Below are 23,596 nucleotides of genomic sequence, written 5' to 3' on the forward strand. Positions count from 1 at the left end.
TCTGAAACTATTTAATAAACAATGTATCGCTTATTATTTAATGTTTCAATAATAGTCTATTGAACATATTTGTTTGGAACAAACTTGTAATTAGATTAGTGATTGTGGACTTAATGAGTGTTTGATGGATTGGGTAAGTTCTGTTTCTTGTTTAGTTTTATTGTGTTTGTAGACGGTAATAGAGAGGTTGAATTTGCATTGTGCTTCGAATAAAAATTGCAGGTGTGTTTTTCATATTACCGGATTTCTGGGGTCCGGTTATGGATAAAACCGGGACCGTGATACCTGGACAGTTATAATTTAGTTAAGCAGCGTTTGATAGGGTATTTATTTTGATACTTTACCCGCAGTGTCACCTCGCACTTGATATTTTTTTTTGTCTTCTAGCTAAATAGTTCCATCATTTACATCATCATATATATAGGACACTATAAAACACAACAAAAAATATCATTACAACAAAGAATTTCGTTTGAAAACTTAAAAAAAAAAACATTAAAATTGACTAGAAAATTGTAGCCTTCCACATACCTATATATGTTACACAATCCTTAAGGCAAATACTCTCGCAGTCCGAAACAACCCTTGAGCATATTACCGAGTGCCATCCTCCTCAATTATGGCTACACAAATTTAGGCAAGAACAATTTCTCAATATTATCAGCCATCAAAATGGTTGAGGGTTTGTTTTTGATAGGTTTCGCGGATAAACGAAACTAATTAAGCGTTTAATTAATCCTCCCATTGGGTGTTTTGTTACCGAAAATATTGATTTCCTTTCTCATTGCTAGAGAGCTCCCGGTAAGAAAGGTTCGCTCACAAATGTTCGGCATTTATCTCCTTTTTACCTCACGTTATCTTGAACGTTATTACGAGGGTGAGATTTGGCGAGAGTCGCCAGTTCATTCTTATAATGACGAATACCAACATCATTTATTCGGAGCCCAGCTTTTTCGCAACAAGTAATACTAAAGTCCCCCGACCTAAGTTGCGTTTAGGAGCAAACTCGAGGATGAAACTAGCTAACTAACGTTTTGATGCGGTTAACTGAGCAGATTCAGCGGCATAACCTGTCTGTAGACACAAATAAGTTCCTAAAGGGTTAGTTACCAGTTTAACCAGCACAACTTTGGTTTAATGTTGGTGATCTATTTCGTGTCTGTTTAATTACGCTTATTAGGGAGCGTTAAAGGTCATAGTTTCAAATAACTTCGCTTATAATGACAAGTTTAGCGCTAAAGCTATAAAAATTAAATGGCGTCGAACAGGACACGGCGACATTAAAAGAGTTAAGAATAATTTTAGTACTGAAAGATGTTAAGGGTGAGCGTTAATTTTATATAGTCAATGGAGTGACGTCCTATTAAGAGCGGGCGAGACTAATTTTTTACCTGATAAAATGTTATTAAACGGTACTATAGTTTTATTATGTACTTGTCTCTGGATAACCGGCGTAATAGGGTATTTACGTGGCGAAGAGAATTCTTTAACGTTAAGTTAACATAACCATTTATACACCGCTGTTTTATAGCATATTTAAAAAGGCGGTATTGAATGTATATTGTTAATGAGAATTCATTGAAACAGTAGTGTCCTTTTCAATTGTAAATAATTTACCATCATGAATGAAGCTCACTGATATTCCCATATGAACAATAATCGCGACAGTTCGCAGTGATTCGTCCATTTACGAGCGTTAACCTCCATAAACGAGGCAACTTTTGGTGAAATTATTCAGTAGTCACGACACGCACGGCCGGTATCACGGCTCAAATGTATAGACAGACAACAGTTATAGTTTGGTAATTCAATCAAATTGGAACAACGTCGGCGACTGTGTCCCGACGCGGCATGCGGGTTTATTGAATGCCGTTATCTAAATTGTGGGTTCTTGATGCCCTCAACAAAGATTAAATTAACAGGTCGGATGCAGGCCACAGGCGAGGGTTCTATTTCCAAATTGTTACATGGCTTTGATGCTTGATCGCATACCGTACGATAATCCGCCTGTTGTGTAATAGAGCTAATTGAAATGTCGTTACGTCATTACGTATTGAGTGCCCGCGTTTTGTGCCCGTCGTACTCATGGACGTAATCCTAATCAGTTCCTGTTACGCACATCGATTTGAGTTTTATGTATCATGTTGCGATTATCTCACGGGTTTAACTACTGTTGGGTTGTATGTCAGAGTTTGTTATGGATTTCATTTTTTTTTATTAGTCTTATGCCATATTGAAGTGAGTTAATTGGCGTCAAGCTTTTCTCTTTTGACTAAATATCTAAATCAGAACCTGGTCCGGGAGATTAGGTCTAAGCCAATATAAATTAATTAAAAATCAACAATATATAATAATATATATCTATATGTGAGAAAATAAAGCGATTGGTGAGCAAACGGTTTATGAAAAAAACTTTGTGGTACTTAAAACACTGTTTTCATCGTTCATTTTATGGATAAAAAAATACGGAGGATTTTACAACCATTCAAATCTTCTACAAGGACACCTCGACTTATAACAATGACACGCTTTTCTAACGCGGGGTTCGAACCAGCGACACGACGCGTTCGATGATCAATTTCGATGCTTCAAGTCAAGTACACGGATAAGGTGGTAATATTGTACAATTGTATAAAACTTACTGCATTGCTATGAGTTTGGTCGGTCTTGAGCTCTTTGTGGTTGGAGAACTGGACGTAGACCGCCCGGCCGCGGAGCTGCGCCACGCAACCGCCGAAGTACGCCACCATCGCCACAGCTGATATCTCTTCCGCCATTTCTAGGAACGCCTATAGAAAAAACATGATGATAAGTAAAAATATTCATTCATAAGTATTTTTGTTTCAAAATTTCAAAATGTTTATTTGAAAATATCGGCCCGATTTTGTATAAGGACCAAATTGGAACGCTTCGGTATAGTTATATATGGTCCCTTTTTAGGGGAAACCCAAAGGGTAAAAACGGAAACTCATTACTGCGTTACAATTGTCTGTCCGTCTGTTTGTCACCATAAATATAAAAATTTAGGTTGAGCAACGCTTGGTAAGGTATTTTTTATGGGTGATCGATTTATTTTGCAATGCCGTTATAATTTTTGTTCATATGCCAAAACTGTATACGTTTTTGTACATATTTGTTTTAAAAATATGGTCATGAAACTCATGAAACTTTATATGCTTTCGGAGAAACAGTAGATAAATAGGTCGACAGTTTATTCTAACCCATGTTAAGACTTATTGAAGTCTATTTACGAGAATATCTAAGTAAAATGAGAGTATAAGGCTATTACGTGAAGTTCCGAGATTTGAGTTCCTTTTTACTTTAATATTGCACCAAGAGAACATAACCTTCGCCTCAGTATAGAAAGTCTTAAGTACTACTATGTTTCTTTACGTTCAAAAAAGGTTAAAAAATGTTTCGCAGAACTCTTTTGTTATTCATTGTATACTTTTTATTTTAGTGCCATTCCTTTATTGGCTTCATATTTAAAATTGAATACGAATTACATATTTTTTTAACATTGTAAATTTCAAATACAGCCTTTTTCCTATCATCATAAAGTAAAAGAACAGAACTACTACAGATTATTTGCGTTGAGTGTCAGAGAACAAAAAATAATAGTTGCCAAACTCTTTTGTTGGATCGTTAAAACGTACAAATTCCCGGCTCAGCTCGTGGAGATAAATCAATTGTTTAACAACAGCGGTAGTGTAATGCGGCGCACCCCAACTACGTTTGTGTTTGCCGGGCCTATGGAGTCCAATTAATCGGATCCCAGCCCCGGCACTACATAAACCTAGTCCCCACGACTGATCTCCGCGTAGTTCGGATCATTCTACCAACGCGTTATGATTTCAATGACCGTTTCGACGCTTAAACTCATCTTACTAAGCTCTCGAAACCGCAGAATCCTGCTTTTGGCATCGGACAATACGAAACACACCGCTCTTTGTGTGTGTTTCGCCGCAAATTATAGAATATACACCAATAGAAGCAGAAAGAAATGCATAGAAGTAGAATACTTGCCCCGGGCTAATTAAAAATATTCCTATACACGGCGATGAAAAGCGGACGAGCTCAGCGGAAAATTCAGACAGAACGTAAACTAAATATTTATAGACAATATTTTTGGTATATTTGCTCTGTTATCATTGAATAAACAAGCCATTACATTAATATTCAATCATATTTGATAAACAGTAATGATGCTCGAACCAGGAAAAACAATTACGGAAATAAATTTACAGCAAATATTATTTGAAATGCATTTGAAAGGCAAATAGCAGTATTTAAATTGAAAGCTAATAATTCATTTCAAAGCAAAAATATGCTTTTGTTTGTTCAGTAAAATTATTTGGGTATAGGTATTCGACATTTAAATGATAGACCTAGGTATGGTGATATGAATTTTAGGAAATAGCAGTCGAAATCAATGCGTTCGAAATGAATAGAACGGGCTGTCACGCGAGCGACGATCGTAAAATAGTGTCAACGCCTCTTTCACTTTAATCACCGGGAGTGGGGGCAATTGTCCGCACCCACTCACACCGATGTTTGCCCACCTCTCGACAGATGGCGCCTTTGTAACCGGACTCTCACAGGTTCGGTAACCGTCGACGACCAACGATACTTTTCATCATCCACTCTGACTGCGTCAAAGGACTAGCCCGACCACGTTTGGTACTTCATATTGATTAGTTTCATGTAATCTAGGACATGGGAGCTTTGCAAAAAGGTTAGACTCATCTAGGTTAGTGCCTAGATGACTCACCTAGGTTTAAACTAAAAGCACACCTAAAGTATAAAACAAATGTGTGCAAGTATGAAAAGAGTATTTTTTTGCACTTCAAAAGCACCTTGAAAAGGACACGAAATATTCATATGAAAAAGTTAGCAAAGAGGCTGTGACCGTTCATAAAAGGGGATTCGACGCGTTTCCCGTGCTGCAAGAGAGATTGTTTTCCTTCACGCCACGCTATATACAGGGTAGATGTCATACAAGCTATTTATTAGACGGGATAACATTGTCGCGGCTGCCTCCTGCGTTCTCGTAATAGGATTTTCTTTTTATTATTTTATTTCTCGGTTGTAAACTAACTCATTTTTAATTTGTCAGCGGGAAATCGTAAATTTCTCATAGCACGTGCCCGGTGGGAGTCTCGACGTAAATGCCCTGTAAAACTGGACGGATATCGTGTCATAACCTGATCTTAGTACTTCAGCACAGGGGCCGATGTAAACAACATATTTGACGGATACTTTATACTGTATCGGGAAATCGAAAGCAATTTCTATCGTGAATATCATACAATATAAATATGTATTGAATAATTAATTTTGAAAAGGAAGGTTGGTGGTCCTTTAACGTTTGAAATCAAAGATAACAATATTTCATTTGAATAGCACAAATCACGGTGAACGTATCTGAGTGACTCTTTCATAGCCCTTCTCGACCCAAATTGAAATTTATGTTAGATGTCATCGCCCTTAATTTCCGCAATGTACAATATTAGATGCAATCTCTCCCTTGGGTTTGAATTCACAAAGAGTACAGACCTCCATTTAAAAATAAGCTGGTAAAAAATAAGGAAGGGTCCAAAAATGTAAGAGTGAATATTTGTTCCTAATTCTGCGTCCATTTTGACCCCGCAATAGATAAACGTCGCTCGTTTGACGGGGGTTAGTAGGGACGTCGATCATACTAAAATTGCTATCCTACGGAGGCGTCACATTTGTTTAAAAATACATAAAACGTCAAACATCTTGCAACTTCGTTGTTTGCTGTTTTGTATGGAAATATTTTGTTTTTCGAAGTTCTTTTACACCCTTCAAAAATTATTCATAATCGCATGGAACTTTTTTTCTCGGCCTTAAATACGAATGGATATGTTTTAAGGTAAACACAAATTACAAATGCGAGTTCTGAAAGTTCCCATGTCAGTACAAGGACAGTCATTAGTGTTGCAACCGACAAATCTTCCCGAGTATTATCCCGCCAAGCCAAGTTAAAATAAAATGTCGTTAGTTCAGCTGGCACAATGGTTGGCGGCCTATTTGCGGGCAAGCCGTACCAGACACTTGTTGTGCTTCCGGGGAAGGCGGGCGACCATTGTAACCAGAGTAGTTACATGGCCGACTTCATTTGCTAAATGAGGTCTGATCAGTTGCGTCATAGTACCTCATTGGTCTCGTGGTTCGCGAGTGTGAGGTTTTGTACTGATTTTCCTGCCGTTTTAAAAAGAGTTTTTATTCAGGTCAGTGAATAAGATCAACGCATCATTGTCTTAAGGATCAAAGACTTTCAAGAATAACATTGTAATTCACTTTCGCGTGTACCCAACTCTTAAACTACTAAACTAAGTTTAACGAAACATCAAACCAACACAAAACAACTCTGTTAAAATCAGTGTTGTGTGAGTAAACGTAGGGTAAAGCTTACCTGATTTTTGCCTTTAAGCACGAGCACATTAGTGACCCTTCCGAAGGGCAGGCCGAGCTGGATGATCTCCGCTTCTGTGGTCTCGTTGGGGATGTTCCGTATGTGGATGACCCGCGACGGCTTGCCAACATTCTGTTCTAGTTTCACCTGAGAACAAAACAGAAACATTTTAATTAAAACTTATTAAATACACAAAGTAATACAACAACCGTAGAGTTAATCTTCCAAGATGAAGACGGAAAGATCCATAAAAATATTGCTTAAAGGACTTAATAAAGCAAAACCTTTGCTACAGAAAAATACTACAAGTTTTTTGCCGTACGGTTTAAATTGCACAATCCAGTTACAAATATAGTTCGGTTCGCGGATCCAAAAGGCACACAGCGTATAAAATGACCGTTCTAATATACATAAATAAAGCTAGCATTGTTCGCGAGGAAGAGCCGGTTGGATAATTGAAAAGTCGATGTAGTATAATTGTCGAGGCTTATCGAGCCCAACCCCGATGTGGGGCGCCATTGTTCCCGAGAGAGCCTTTTGATTACGGCGGCGGGCTCGAACCGAGTCCCGAATATATGTATTGTAGCTTTGTATGACACTTCACTTTTCATTGAAGTGAAAAGAGCAACTTTACAATGCAATTTATGAATGAAAAACGCCATTCAAATAAAAATTACAAGTTCTGCGAATTTGAATTGATTTTGTGATTTTTCCTGATATAAATAAAACATTATTAAATAGCATTAAGTTATCCATTTCACCGATTATAATCATGTTTTCGCCTAAACGTTGGCAGATATTTGAGTTGGAACACCAAATAAGATTCGGGGAGTTGCGGGGAATCTAAGCATCTCCCTTTTTATGTTCTTTGGCGGGCGGCGAAGCGTGGAGGTGTAACAAATGAGTCTAATGCCTATTAGTTCGACCTTGTTAAGTTCAGACAAAGTGAGCAGCTGGTCTGACAAAAGTGCAGGGAAAGCTCAAATCACTTAAACTTTGAAATAACCAGGTTAGATTCATTATACGCATGATACAATAGACTTGCCAATTAAATTGTTAGTACGTACTCAATATAAAAAAAACAAAACCCACATTTATTATTTCAAAAGAAATTCTAAAGTTGATTATAAAATAAAGAAAATCGGTAAAATGTATATACATTTGATCTAACATCAGTTTGGGTAAACATTGTATTGTATAAAAATTACAAATAAAAGGCAATATTTACTTATCAAACGAAAAAACCGTATCAGATCTTTATAACAACAGACCGCTAACTAAAGGAGAAAAATACACAGATATGATATTTTTGAACAACCCGAATTTCGTTACAATCGACATCAAAAGAGCCAAATCTCCGTAAATAAACAAATAAAAAAATATTTTTCCAAAGTGACTTGCAAAGGGAGGAATAAATCGTCGCACACGCTCGCCCACCTCGAAGGTACATTTTGGTATTTTCTCTTCCCGAGAAAGAAAACAACTGGTACGTAAAACGTAAAGAAGGACATTACCGTCGCTGGGTCAGAAAATCTGCGAGGAACGATTTCCACATCAGGCACTTTAAATCATCCGCTTCGTCTCACATTTCATCCATAAATATTAAATCTTGGCTTGGTTTCTTGGATAGAAAAAAAAGCTATCGTATGACATTTTTCCTGTGAGGATTTCCGGGAATCGGTCAATTTTCCCGGTGATCGCGCCGGCCGTGCTTATTGAAACACTATTTCTCAGTTGGCCGCGTCTATGGCACATTTCATTAACTATAACAGCGTCCACACTTGTGTTGACATCCACTCTGACCTATCAACGCTGTTCTATGGTTCGGAATCACATCACTACGTAGTAATCTTACATTTTCCGAGTAGAAAAGGATTTTTTGTTCATTTATTTTAGTTTTGAAATTTCGCATATGACTTTACGTTAATTAACGTTTATTCCTTACAATATAGACTTAATAAATTCCTGTTATTTTACCGGAATAGTTAACCTAAACTTCATTTAAAAAATCTACAAATTTACAACTACCATAAATGTCTCTTGAGGATCACTGTATTTGTTTATGCGATATTTAAATTCACTTCGGATGATTATTGAAAACATTTTTCCTTTAAGGAAAACTCCGTCTAGAATTTAATTTAACCCATTTTCTTCCATCTAAATGGTCTTTGTTGTCTGTTTTTCATAGCAAACCATTTATGCTAATAACAATAATTGTTTTAGTAGAGTATCGGGTTCGTTTTGCTGTTTGCATACAAACAATATAAGAAACGTTTTTAATCATTTAAAACGGTGAAGTGATATTTTTAAGACGTTTATTTTACGATGGTTCGTCTCAGTATCGTTCGGTTCAGTAATATCTAGGGATATCTAACCCTTAGTATGTGATTCGCAAATGATTATTTTTTTTCCGTAAAATATGTAAGCATTCAATCTTCATTAACTACTACCATTGATTCAATATCTACGTATAAAATAACTTACTATATTATGGTCCTGTAAGTCGTGAATACGAGACATCAGACATAATCTATTTAGTAGAACAAGACCCTAACCGAAACACTTACATCGTCACCTTCAAGGGTAACAGGAGTCAAATACACCTGAACATTCTAAGTATTCATCCTACACTCCTTGACAAACGTTTCGGTGTCGGTCGCGATGTCACTAAGGAAGCGACATTTTGTAATCTGCTTGTGGCCGTACAGGTCAGACGGCCCATGAGGAAAGGTAACCCCATTTAAGCTACGAATCTCTTTTAAACATATGTTAAAGGTCGTATTGCTGTTGTGGCATGATTCTGTTTTTTCACGTATAAATGAAGAGTTTTTTTTTTATACTTGAATGACGGTTTCTAACTTAAATGATACAACGGTTTAATAACAAGTATTTATCGGGATAAACCGACTAGTTTTCGACCTAGCTGGAGTCCTTAATCATTAGCTGACGCTGTCGCGAGTCGTTATCATTTAAATATAGAAATCAGTTATTATTGGAGGATTTTTTTCCAGTTTCGGGCGCTTTCGTAACTTTAATATGACTAGTTGCACTCAACAATAAAAGATTTTTCAATTTGATACCAGATTGCATGCTGAACATGGGTACTCGTAAATGCATTTAGAAATCAATCTCACTTTTCATGTTATTGAATATTTCAAGTATTCATTTCGCATACAAGTTTTAATATAACACGTTAACCTAGGTAGGCGGACAATGACTAAGCGAAAACCGGCAACAGTTGCCCACAACGTAATCGATTTCGTGATGCAGGAGAAATTGGCATATTTGTTTCAACTACAAAACAATTCGCGCGCAATTTCGAAGCGTTTAGTATCGGAAACTTTTAAGCTAGATCGTGTATTGTTTCATAAATTAATATCCAGTTTTAAGTGGATTTTCGTTAGTTCAATTTGGTATATTGTTCGAAATTTGGGCTGAACAACATCTAGCCCCAAAGTAGCGTCGTGTTTTGTAAGCCTTGTTAAATAATTCATACATTTGTTTGCATCCTATAATACACAGGATAACAGTGATGTTTTCCTTTTTAAATGTTCAGAGCCTTTAAGATGACTTGAACAAAAGAAGGTTCTATTGTAATATAATAGATGTTGTACAAAGGTGAGGAATTATGTATACTGTAGCTGTATCTCGCCAAGTCACTATCGGAACCCTTGAACTAATAACAATTGCGATTTAGTGGGGCATTCGTTGGTAAGTCGATGAAAGTTTGACGAGAACCACAGGTACGAGGGGCCAGTTGTCACGTGACAGCGATGTTAATATATGAGAGAAATAAAATGCGAAAAGGTATTTAGTATGAAAGTTAAGCAAGGTTTTATATGAATTACTATAAAGGTTTTTTTTTCATCCGACCAGAAAAAGTTTTTGAATTTGTCTGCATTTAGTTACCTCAGACTTTAGGACTGGATGAACCAATTTGGTTGATTCGTTTTCCAATTTTATTCAAAGTTGGTTCTATATTTTGTGGTAATATATTTTTTGTGGGCAATATACAGACAAAAATCTTTAAGTCAGCGATCGCAAATGGTAACATAAATATTTGTCCTACGCAAGGGTCTAATACGGGACATGTTACAGTTAAACACAGGACATTACTAATATTAGTGTTTACGAGAATTGGATGATAATATTCATATTTCAAGTGTTGAAATGATAGTATAGATTTTATCATTGAATATTTACAACAACCAATCATGTTGATATTTCAAAACAACACTTTCCCGAAGTTTCCATACCAATTGAAGTGAAAACAAATATAAAACATCTTATGACTTGTGCCGCACTTGGCGAGTTGCATCCGCCGTTAAAATTTCAAGAGCATTATTACACCAGAAATCGTTGGAGTCGATCCGTTGAAACTTTTAATTGGCAGTCCAGTGGAATATTGTATTTCATTGCCGACCATCAATGATATTATTTGATACAGATTGAGAGTGAGTCAGACTTTCGAGCTAGTTACTATAGTTCAGCGATCAAATAAATGTGAAGCATTCAGGTGTATTGAGAGTAGTCTTGTTTAAAACTGCTTATATTATGTGTTCTGTAGATATGGTTGTTTACGGTATACTTAAATAATATTTGTATTTATGAGTTTTCATAAAACATCATTTGGTGAACTTCTGCTAGATGCACATTCGGAACGGTATAAAAAGTCCTATTTTTAACAACAAAATAAGTATTAAATTTCTCGCTCATAGATTTTATAATTAGGTAAGACGTACTCATTCGTTGTAAACGTTCATCACATAATCGTTTCTCATAGTACTTTTGTTGGTAGGTATAATGAAGTTTAACTTAATTAAAAAATACGGTATTATCTGGTACATAACACATATTTCCAAAGAAAATATCTTCAAAAGCCTCTTATCTCAAGTGAAAACTAATAAAAAATCAAGTGCAGGAAATTGCTTACTCCGATACGTTCCGTCGACTGACAAATCGATAAACTTACTGTTCTTTATAGTTTAAGTATTTTGAGCTATATAGAAACCTCATAAAATAGGTTCAGGTTCTACCTTGTAAAAATCTAATTGTTATGGAGATACTTATGTATATAATATATAATTTTGACGACCTCCGTGGTCGAGTGGCGTACGCACCGGTTTCAAGGTGTCGCTAGCTCTGAGGTCCCGGGTTCGATCCCCGGTCGAGTCAATGTAAAAATTCACATTTCTACATTGTCTCGGGTCTGGGTGTTTATGGTACCTTCGTTGTATCTGAATTCCATAACACAAGTGCTTTAGCAACTTACTTTGGGTTCAGAACAATGTATGTGATGTTGTCCACATTTATTTATTTATTAATAGTGAAATTGAAATCTAAGAAAGATCCATGGCATCTATACATTTTGTTCCATATAACTACTGCTCAATCCTTCTTATATAAGAAAAAGTCTTACATCATTATAATGTAGGAAATTATGAAAATAAATCACCATATGCAATTCCAAAAAAATCACTTCAAAGCTCATGATTTCAATACACCAAAAGTTAAACTACTGCAAACGCAATTTCGTCTCAAAACTCTTTCAAGTTATACACACAAATAGACCATTATCATCATCATCCTAGCCTTTTTCCCAATCATGTTGGTGTCGGCTTCCAGTCTAACCAGATTCAGCTAAAGCGTACTAATAAACCATTATTATGTACCTCTAATTTAAACATACGTGTATTTATAGGAAATAAACTGCTAAGACCTAATCAAACATCTCGATGGAAGATGTCGATCGCATTTACTCTTGCTAATTCATCCATGCATAAGAATGCGACGACTTCGCGACGGTAAACTTTTAATAGTGACTCTCGCTCGGCCAGAAACGCTTTGCAACTTCCAGCCACTTGACTTGAGAACATTATTCATTGAAACAAATATTATTATCCGTTAATCCTTCATTGCGTTTTATACTTAGGTAAGTTGAGATTTTTTTCTTTTTTATTGGATGGTTTGTTGGCGACCTAGTTTGAGATAATAATGAGATAGAACTTTAACATACTTTGTTAGTTAACGATGATGCTTTTTTTACTTCGATGGAAAGATATGAGTTCATTGATAAACAGTGTGATATTGTCATGTTAGCATATTAGTAAAATCGAAATAATTTTTAGAGTTTCCGTTTAAATATAGATTTGCTGCCGCTTTAACAACTAAAAGACCGAGGTTAAGCAACGTGATTACGGTTATTATTTTGATGGGTAATTTTTTTGGGAGTAATTTTGTTTGCGAATTTGTTTTCATTTATCCTAATAGTGTTCAGTATTAAGGGTCTGACGCGCACTAGACCGGTTTTTTTCATAAATGCTCGCAATCATTTATTTACTTCTTTGGGTATCAATCCTGAAACCTTTAACGTAGACATCTGAAAATTCACTTCAGCAATCGGGTTTTCTATACAGTCGTTTTTCCCCTACATTAACGCGAGTGAGGCCTTGGGCACTTTTAGTAGCCCATAAAATGGTGCTTTTAAATTGCTTACTTTTTATTAGCATTAATTCAAACAGAAATTAAAATACATGCTCTTAAAGCATATATGGTTAGGAAAAATTATAATAAAATGTAACATCTTTTGAACAAAGGTTTTTAATTAAATGTTTCAGGTTTACCTTTCAGTCTTTTGTTAAATTTGAATGGAACGAAACCTCCTCTATAAAGAAGTTTATGAAAGCTTATTATTTTTCACTTTACATAAAACAACTTCCACACTAAGCGAGTTAATCTTTGTGTGATAAATGCTTGTCCTATGTGGGGATCGAACCCGCGACAGTGAGTTTAGACTTGGTGAGCTATACCATTCGGATTACGATATTTCTATAGTACCAGTGCAGGTACAACAGTTTTCTTACGCGGATTTATCGGGATGGTCCTACTAGTTTTGGACCAAATCGGCCTCCTTGATAAAGAGTTCATTCGTTCACTTAAGTATGATCACTGTCACAAAAGTTACTCTAAAAATACTTTTCTTAAAGCCTCTAGTATCTACAGGTTGTATACAGACATGAATCATACAAGCTCAAACATTTTTCAGATCACAAATCCTCAGTTCACACAAATATTTGTCGTTATCAATAACAAACTCGACAGGCAACAGACATCACGCTCACCTGCAACTACGTTCAATATCACACGTACTATAACTTCTTAGGGTTCCGCACTTTTGAGGTAAAAACCCCATTACTAAGGCTGTTCTGTCAGTTCATCTCTCCGTTAGTCTGTCATTTCAAGAATCATTTTAGTGAAAAAGTTGAAATTATGTTATTAAATTAAAAGATTATTTATGTCTGTTGCCGCTCTAACAACAATTACTAAAACACAAATAGAGGTTAAGCTACGCTATGTGCACTCAAAAATTTTATGCGTGACCAATTTTTTTTTCTTTAGACTGTTAGTAAGGAACCTACAGTATCGCTAATCCGGCTCGCACTTGCCCGATTTTTGTTTGTACATACGCCGTCCGCGTTCGTGGTAGGAAATCGTAAAATAAGATAGCCAAATGGTTTTAGTAGCCCTAAAACTAGCAGTAAAATCGTGAGTACCCGGCAATGAATATCTTTATGAGATCATTTGATTGATTACTGAATTTTCCGAACGAAATAGATAAAGATGAGTGGCTCGCGTACTCGTGTTATAACTTATAAATATGAGTTTCACTAGACTGTTTTATTAGGGGTGTTTGCTTTGAGGTACGGACTGTATTACACATCGCTTTGAATCGATCTATGAAACTGTAAATCGGTATTCTTTATACGTATTTGCGATATGACGTATATCTGTGAACTTTTTTCTTTTGATTTTTTATTTATTTAAAATAGTAATCTATGGGGATTTATTACTGTTCTCCATGGGAATGATATTTGGAAAACGCGCGTGAATAGTTCTGTAATCTTAGGTTTCTTAAGTGCGTATTTTAAAATTACTGGAAATTAAATAATTTTGTTTTTGATCAGTTAATAGATGAGCCCAAAAATAGGTACTAAATTACTACTACGTCTTACAGATTATGCCACAGAAAGGCATTAGAGATGAATCGTGAATTGTTCTTGCATTGTCAATAGTATATCGATATGGTTTCATTAGTGGTACCAATGGTATAGTATTGTTCCACGAACTAGAAACTACGCTTTAACTTACGCGATTATATCTTAATAATACAAATACGCTTATTATAGCACTGCACGTATTTTTTCAGGCGAAGAAAATGAATGTAATTTTGTGAACAACCCATTTTTATGATTGATTATTTAGAGTTCCCGTAAGATAATAAATACATATTTAGGTGGGCTCACAAATAATAAACATTTCACTTTCCTCTTTGTGTGCCACCGGGCCAGTATTTTCATTTTTTTTTTACAAATTAATGAGTTTAGTCGAATCAAATATAAAAAAACACTCTTTGCTCGAGAAGTCCCAACGCTTACATTTAATTTAACTAAGAACTCCACCATTGGGGTTTCCCATCAACTTCTCTCCGTTTTCTTTATTTGCTTAATTTCTAGAGAGCAATCAGCGTTCTAAACAACTATTATTACGGTGTTCTATGGGTTTCGCTCATAATAAGTTTATAAACTCAATGCATTTCTTTTCTAAAACAAAAAAATGGAAATATACTCGAAGAATTGTTTTAAATAACTTTGCGACCCGGGAATACCATCAAATATTGTCAAACAGCCGCGATAAAACTGTTGTATTACTAAAATATTATTTTTATCGTTCCATTTTTGAAATCCAGCAAGGGGGCCCTAAAAAGTGACAGTATCGTAAATTCTCTTCCAAATGAGATCAGCAGTCAACCTGTGCAAGCAGAGCCGTAACTCCGAGAGACAAGCTCGTAAATGCGTAAGTAGTGGTAAACGCAGTCCCCGGGCAACATCTTCTGATTTGATTGATCTTCACAACGCAGTCCCTCGGCGTTTTTACAGGGAACGTCAAGAAAATGAGGAAAAAAACAGGGAACATAATTAATTACTTGATTTGGACATTAATGACCCGGTCAAAGAGGACGAGGGTTGATTAGTGTGTTTTCTACAGACGCTCACGACTGACGTTTGGTATTACATCAATGAAAATTGTTTGCGGAATAAAAAACCGTCTTAGAGATCACACCTATACGTATATAGGTACTGTATCATTTAAAACAAAGACCACTAAATATAGGTCAAGGGAAAAAATAAAATGAAGTATTTAAAATTTTAAAACAAAATTCGACTCATAAAACATTTCATATAAAAAACAGATGCTCGGTTTTCCTTCAATATTTTCACAACATGAAGTGTTTGCAGTACGACGCAAAGAGAGAACATAAAAAAATACTTTTAAAAACGACTCGCCATTCACCCGATAGGCACCAAATGAATATTCAGAGCAACAAAAGGGAAGGGGTGTCGCAAGAGCCCGCCTAAATTCGCGACCGAAAAAAGGCGAAATCGCAAAACCATAAAATAGTAAATAAATAAGCAACGCTGGGACATGTCCCTATTTAATTATGAATTAAGGCCGAGCAGTAACGAGATCACAACGTAATTAAGATTACTGCGGCGTGGTTTTTTCAGGACGCCCCTAGCAAAGTGAGAGTAAATGGACGGCAAAACGTTGCGAAACTAAAATGGCTACCTTGTTTTGCTTAAGATAGGGAGGCATGAAATGAATTTTGTTTGGGATTAGATGACTATATTAATGAGTCTTCGATGTTTCCTTGTTTTTACGACTATGGGCTTTATGATCTAAATTTCTCTATAAATAAATCATAAAAATTAAAGAAATCCATGTGCTCCAATTTAGACTAAGAAATAAGCACTTATATAATGATAGATAATTCATCTAGATATATAGTTCTATCAAATAAGACCTTATATAATAAACGTATAAAAAAAAATATTAACTCCATAACTCACAAATTCTATAAACAAAAATGATGTAATAACAAGTTTCATACAGCGTACACATTTCAAACGTAAGGAACGCGAATCATTAAAAAAGGTTTTTTGTATAATTTCTATAAAATATTTGCAAAGAAAAAAGCATTTCTCTTGTATGATATTTTATTTTAACACTGACATAATGACCGGTGACAGCGGGGGAAATAAACTGCCTGAGGGAAGAATAAGAAAATGGTTTCTTTTCAAGGAGAAGGTTCGTTTCTATTTAATTTGCGTAAATGATACCTACGGCGATGTTAAATATGAGCTCGTATTTGATAAAAGATCACTACTGCTTATACATATTTTTTGATTTTGTATAAATATTTTTTTCCAATTTGTTGTCATAAAAAAATAGGCTACTAAGTAACGCATTCCGAACGCATTGAACAACACCCTTTAACATGACCTAAGAATTGCTGTTGTTGAAGAAATGGCACAATAGACTTCACAGCACAGCAACTTTTTATAAAAAAAAATAAGAGAAATTGCCAATTAAACAAGTAAGGTTGTCCGAGTGGATGAGGTTAATAAAACATTTCTAAATAAGCATCAAACATGACGGTATACTTTTAATGTCTGTTTAAAATCTAAACACTTTTCCACGCGCAATTTTGTCATAAACTTATAAAGTAATACATGTCAAAAGCAGTCGCTTAAATACGGCTTATTACATTGAATTGCAGGCAAAGCAAGCAGTAGAGCTAATTACAACTAGCGACTCAAGAGTGCATTTAAACACAACATTTTTATTAAAACTTAAAGTTGTGAGCTTTCTAGACGTTTATTACTGCGAAGGTACTAGTCCACAAACCAAATACGAATGTACTAGGAGAGTAACGTAACAGTTTTTAACAGATGATACAATTCATTTGGTGGTTGGGAACACACGGCCGGCACTGGTCTCGACAAACAGGGAATTGTTTGCGCAGTACCAAACAAAGTGTGCATGCAAAACTCGTACTGTATTTATGTAAATACAGGGTGAAACAACTGTGCAACGGGAAAGACCCAAAACTGTGACCTTGTTTATTTTTGTAACAGTTTTCTTGTGTGTTCATTGTTTTCTACCTTTTGTCGCGTGTGAGTTTTGTGCAGAGATTTTCTTTTAAACATTTCATTTTTTAACATTGCGTTGATTAGAGTTCTGTACGTATACGCTAAGTGTCTGTGTAGATCTGTTTTCGTAACACACGCAGGTAATAACTAAAACGTTGGCGTATTTATATTGAATTGACGTCGATCGATTGGTCTATTTTTGCTCTGTTCATGAATAACTTACAATGTTTTTTATTAAACGCAAAAAATAATATATGATACAATTTCTTCTTATGGAACTCTGGTTTATCTAAGCATCTTTCTTGATAACAAAAAAAAATGATTTATCGTCAAAACTCTTCCGTACTCCATGTTTTATCACTATTCAAAAGTACCAAAGTAACTAGAACATTTTAGCACCCGTGAATTACAGCAAATTGATGCAGAATATAAAATGTTAAAAGTAACAAATATAATAAGGAGCCGATAGAATATCACATCTCGTTGCAAACGCAATAAATTATCTGGCGAAGGAGTGAGACGAGAAAATGTTCAAAGAAATAGGATAATGGAAGTTCTTTTCGTGTACTTGAAATTGTTTTATGAATATTGAACAAAGGACTTTTCTTTTACTTCGCATTCGTAAACAATTAATATTTAATGCTGATTTGACTAAGAGTTCCAGGACCGGAGGTCAATTTTAATTCTTTATACATTTTAGACGAGTTCAATTATTAATTTTAATATTTTACGTAACAATACAAAAAAATATTACTTGAATTGAAAAAGAATGTAAGCAATTCTACTAAAAACATTTAGAATCATTCTAATTTAGACGAAATGTAAAATATATTTTTTGAATAAAAATGTTGACAACGATGAAATATAATATCTTTATCATATCCCACTTAAAATCAAACGGAAATAGAATTTTATTTATTGATACGGACGAACCACTTATAAGGGTTAACCTTATCGATTTAATTTCTATATGTAAAAATTCATCCCGGTATCGACAACCAGGGGTGGAGATTAATAAAAATTTTGCCCCCAACCCTCAGGGTAGCTCTTTATGGCACGTTGGCTTTTTACGAGGGACCTTTTATTTTAATACTTATTACGGTTTCGCGATTCCGCCGTTTTATAGCGATTAATCGTTTTTCAGTTAATTACACGTTTCAGTAAAAGAAGTGCCGTTCAGATTGGGAGTTTGAAGAAAAGGCTTTAGCTGCTCATGTATACCTACCTACCTACGTGCTGCATGTAACAATCTTAATAATGATCCTTTAGCTTTCAAAGGCGCGTTTAAATCGTTCAAACCTCCATTTATACTTGTAGCTACCATAGTTGTATATATGATATTTTCTTATAAATTATTGTAATTGTAAGCATACCTTCTTCGCGGCAGAGTCTTGGTTGTTGTTATCTGCATGGTGCGGAGCGGCGGGCGCCATGACGGTGACGCCACTCTGCGAAAGAAGCTCGTCGGAGCCTCTCTGTAGACAAAAGAAACATAACATAAATATAAAAGCTCCAGAGGAAAACAAAACACTAAACATCAAAGTTACATTCTAATCGCTCAAATATATAAGAACGACATTATCTACAACGGCACACTATAACATGGCCAGACAATTTAAAACATTTGTACGACAAACATTTAAAAGCGACTTCCGCACTAGTTTCACAGGCTCATGGACGCGACTAAGAATAAGCATTCGAGGATCACACAAATGTTTGTCATAGGCAAGGATCGAACCCGCGACATGTCGCGCATAGTAGTCTAAACTTGATGACTTTTCCCAGTCGGCTAACCATGCTGTCCATCAGAATTAGCCACGGAAGTAATAAAACATGACAAAAGCCAAAAACAACTACAAAACACCATGCGGAACAGATTCGTAACCAAAACATCAACGTAATTTAAGATCCATGAATTATTTAAGCCTTAATTAAGTCTAATCGAGTCAGTCGAAAACTATGTCTCTATTACAAACTCACTGGATACACAATGATTCAATAGAGAATTGGTACGTTATTAAACATAGGACAATTCATTGGAATTGCCTAACGATAATCATGAACTGGTCATACCGTTCAATCTAAATGATGCCAATGAACTGGACTGCTAATTTGTACTAGCGATTCAATTGAAACAGAAATTAATTCAAATTCGAATTTCATATATTTGTGGTATTGACTAAATAATTTTCCATCTCATCATCATAACAAACATGAATTTATCTTAAACACGAAAAAGGGCAGCGTCTTTGCCAAAATATTGACAGGTGACTTTGCATGCGTGAAGACGTCTCGATCTCCCCCGGCACAAAGGAAAAAAACGTAACAATATAAAACAAAACACAATTTCGGGACGCGCCGAGCACACGTCAACCCGCCCTTCGCCGGGATCAATCTCAATTTAAGACGGCGAAATGACAGACCTCAGCAGTTAAACGCACCGGGCTAACGTATAAATCACGGTACGTAATAAAGAAAACGTACAAATGACGCAACACCGCGGATTTTGTATCACGAAGCTCACACCTGGCGTCAGTATCACTCACACGAGACACTTAATAAACCTGAACATATCAATTGTTCGTCAAGAGACAATACTCGGCTTTTGTACTCTGATACTTATTAGGTAAACAAGCAAATTCTGTTCCGTAAATGTTAATTTAAAGTAGAGTACTAGGATCATACGTAATCCCTTGAAATTGTAAGCAGAGGCGGTACGAGCTTTTTATTTTATACTTATTACATCATCGTTCTTGAAATCGTTTCAGAATCTGCTATTAAATAGTTAATTTATTTACGAAACACTCCGCTTTTCAATGTACTAGTTAGGAGTACTGTGACCCTTTTATTAACATTTAACTTGAATATAAATAAAAATAAACAGATAAAGGTAACAGCGGGAATCTCATTTTTCAGCATAAAGCTTTCATTGTAGAAAAAGGAACATTTCCTCTGAAATAAAACCAACATTCGCGAGTGCTATTCCTTGGAGTAATTTCATAGAACGCGTGTAATAATTGCCCGAAATTAAATAACATTTTTCACAACAACGAAAAAACAGCACGGATGGAAATTTTGCGGAAGGAAGCCGGATTGTGTTGGGAAAGAGGGCAGTTATCGTTTCCTACGCAATTTCTCAACTTAATGGAGAATGATGTTGAATGATGGCTCCATGATGAAGACAATGGTGACATTTGGTATGAGACAGACTTGCCTTATTTGCTCAGCGGTTTATCAGAATTTGGTAATGCGCGCACTGAGGGATGCAAAACAATTTTCGCCTCCACTCACTTAGGTACATTTAATTATAGTCTACATTTTACACAAATAATAAAAGTATCTCTGAAACATCCTTTTTGTTTGAATAAAAAGCAAACCTTTTTCAGAACTTGTCTTTTTTGTGCCCACAATTTACAAGAAAAACTATTCTAAAAATACAAAAGTCCGTTTAAATAGAATAAATCCAGGAGAATATAATACACACATGCGTAGCAATGTTCGAATGGGACCCGACGACGCAAAATCAATTCCCCAGATTGGTTCTTCACAAGATGGTATTTGGTTTTACTCTCGAAAGAAAACTGTGATCTTTTCTCGATGAGAAACATACTCAAACGTTTCTCCAATATGTCATTTGAATGAACGTGATACGAGGGGCCCACATATCAAAATATCGGGAATAAAATATACATGAAAGGTTTACTTATAACAGACGAACGAGCTGGGGCCCTTTTTACAGATAGTAAGGACGCGGAATGATATGTTTATGTGGTCAAAGAGAGTATCTAAGACCATTGTCGGAAATCAATACGGATAATGTATTAGTGATATTAAAATGTGCCGAAAAACGTTCCGGGCCTGATGGGTCACGAAGATTTTATTTATTATTTACTTTATTGAAGATATCAGTTATTTCGTAAACTGTTTAGGTCCAATGTTTTGTGGGTAAGATGAAAGACGAAATAAAATCTTTCATCCAACATTTTAGGAAAAATCTTGTATTATTTATAAATAAGGTGTAGAAAAACACTTGTTATAAAGGTAGTATAGCATATCAAAAAGACCATATTCTTCTCGAACTGGCCTCGCACGATTTTTATTAACATCATAAACATGGCCGACAGCGCACTATCCTATAATATGTGATATTTATGTCCCACTAACACTCTTCATAGGTTTATTAATCGATGCACATAATGTATCGAGTATTCTATTGAATAAACCGCGATGTTTATTCAAATTAGTGTAAATATCTCGATAATTAGTATTACATTGATTGAATCGAAGCGTTCCAAACGAAATTTGATTTTATTCCTGATTGTTATCGTAATAGCAACATGAGTGCTGCAATTTTGTTCGGACTGGAAACGATTGGTTTCAAATATGAAAATATGACCCGCAAAGCATCATAGAAAATTAGGGTGAGATATAAAATACGTATGCCGTGAGTACCATGTTTCTGTGGCCGAATGAAGTAGGAGAACCAAGAGAAAACGAACATTTACGATGCGAATGAAAAATTGCTTCGGCATTTATGACGTCATTGTTCCTGAGAATGAATCTAATATGAAAAAAATAAAAAGGGTCTAGCGTGGAAAAGCTGTAACGAGTCTAATAATTTTTATTGCGATTTCACGAGCTTACAGTCTGATTTAACTCGACGTGTGTAAATTATGATTTAATTTAATAACCAACGTTGAAAACGAGCGTAAAATGTTTTTATGTGAGATAATATACTTTTCATTAAGAGTCATGCGTTACTCGCACAATTTTATATTCATGTTTTATGGGCGCAAGCAACTCGGCGGAATTGAATCGTTAACAAAAACATACATGGATTTGCGTAACAGCTTGCTACGAATGTGGCGAACAAGAAACCTCGATATACTATTGTGTAGTTTAGACAATTAATTATGATGTTATTATTAATCTTAGTAATTCATTAAAGCTCTTAAGAGAACGATTTTTCACCTTTGTGCCTAGAGAGTGTTAATTCAGTTATTTTGACAATAAAGGTTAACTTTGTTTTCAAGGAATATAATAAAGATGTCGTGTTTGATGTTTGTTTCAAATCAATTTATTAAATACAGCTTTGTTTGAAAATCTTATTAACATGCAGTCGAATCTTTAGTGGATAGAAGCTTTATGATGCACACTGTAAAACAATTAGTCGAGGAACATTTTGAGTTTCTATATGCATTAATCTAGATAGTCGATAAGTAAAGGAGTATTTGTCGAAAATATATCATAAATTCTCGTTTCATTGCTCAAAGTAAATTAATTAAATAAAGCAAATTTTGAAAAGGGGATTATGTATGAAGGAATTATTTTGCTTTAAATATGGTAAGCTTTCCACTTGGCAAACTATAATGAACGTTACCGCTAATGCCGCGGCGCGGAGTGTGGCGCTAGACAGACGCCGCTCCGAGCCGCGCCTTGCCACGCCGCGCCGTGCCGCGCTAACAAGTCACTGTGATCGTATCATCGGCAGTCGCGCCGTGTGCGCCGCACATTCGTCTAATGCTTAATATCATCCCGCCCGACCGCCTTCGACTAAGATGTCGAAATTAACGATCTTGATAATATTTGTCGGCTCAGCGCTGCCAAGCTCCACTCGTAATTAATTGTACCAATTTGTTCTACGCTTATAACGGACATTTGTCAAGCGCCCACCCGCGTCGGATGATTTTCGCACTAACTTCATAATCGATATTCGGAAATATCGATTATCGCCCAAACTCTTTGCCCCAAGTCGGATATTAAGACGTTCCGCAGTCATTAATAAGCCGTAACGATGTTTTCTTCCATTCCGACCAGTAATATAAATTCTGGTTATAATTTATTGTGTCTGCACTTTCCTTTTAGTAGTTCAGATGTGTGTTTTAAAAATTCAAGTGTTAGTGTGATAAATTAAGTAGATACAAGACGATGTAAAGTTAACAATTCTCATCACAAGTAGGAGGCAAACCTCTTAGCCCCAGAACAATATAAGGAGACATTACTCGCTGTCACAACTCTACTTTATAGGGAAAGTAGGAGCCGGGAGTTTGTTGGACAAAGTTGTAGGGGCCTGGTTACTTTAGTAACGAATAGAGACGTCAGGAGGTAACCGCCACTCGAGCGCAACTCGCGTGCCGTTTTAACTCCGGCCGAACTATGTCGGAGC

The 23,596-nt window shown here is 35.7% G+C and overlaps 1 protein-coding gene across 2 annotated transcripts in view; it reads right to left on the reverse strand.

Moving 5' to 3' along the window:
* The window catches only part of LOC113495026 (polypyrimidine tract-binding protein 1), a 50,141-nt gene extending 31,209 nt beyond the window's left edge, over positions 1-18,932 (reverse strand). For both annotated transcript variants that reach the window (XM_026873591.1, XM_026873590.1), the window contains exons 1-3: positions 18,804-18,932; positions 6,440-6,586; positions 2,643-2,789 (exon numbers count right to left, since the gene is read on the reverse strand). In XM_026873591.1, the coding sequence (XP_026729392.1) occupies positions 2,643-2,789; positions 6,440-6,586; positions 18,804-18,929 (420 nt within the window). In that variant the 5' untranslated portion in view covers positions 18,930-18,932. The remainder of the gene's footprint in view (positions 1-2,642; positions 2,790-6,439; positions 6,587-18,803) is intronic.
* Between the last annotated feature and the right edge of the window lie 4,664 nt (positions 18,933-23,596).

This window comes from Trichoplusia ni, chromosome 6 (genome assembly GCF_003590095.1).
Source record: "Trichoplusia ni isolate ovarian cell line Hi5 chromosome 6, tn1, whole genome shotgun sequence".
NCBI classification, from domain to species: domain Eukaryota; kingdom Metazoa; phylum Arthropoda; class Insecta; order Lepidoptera; family Noctuidae; genus Trichoplusia; species Trichoplusia ni.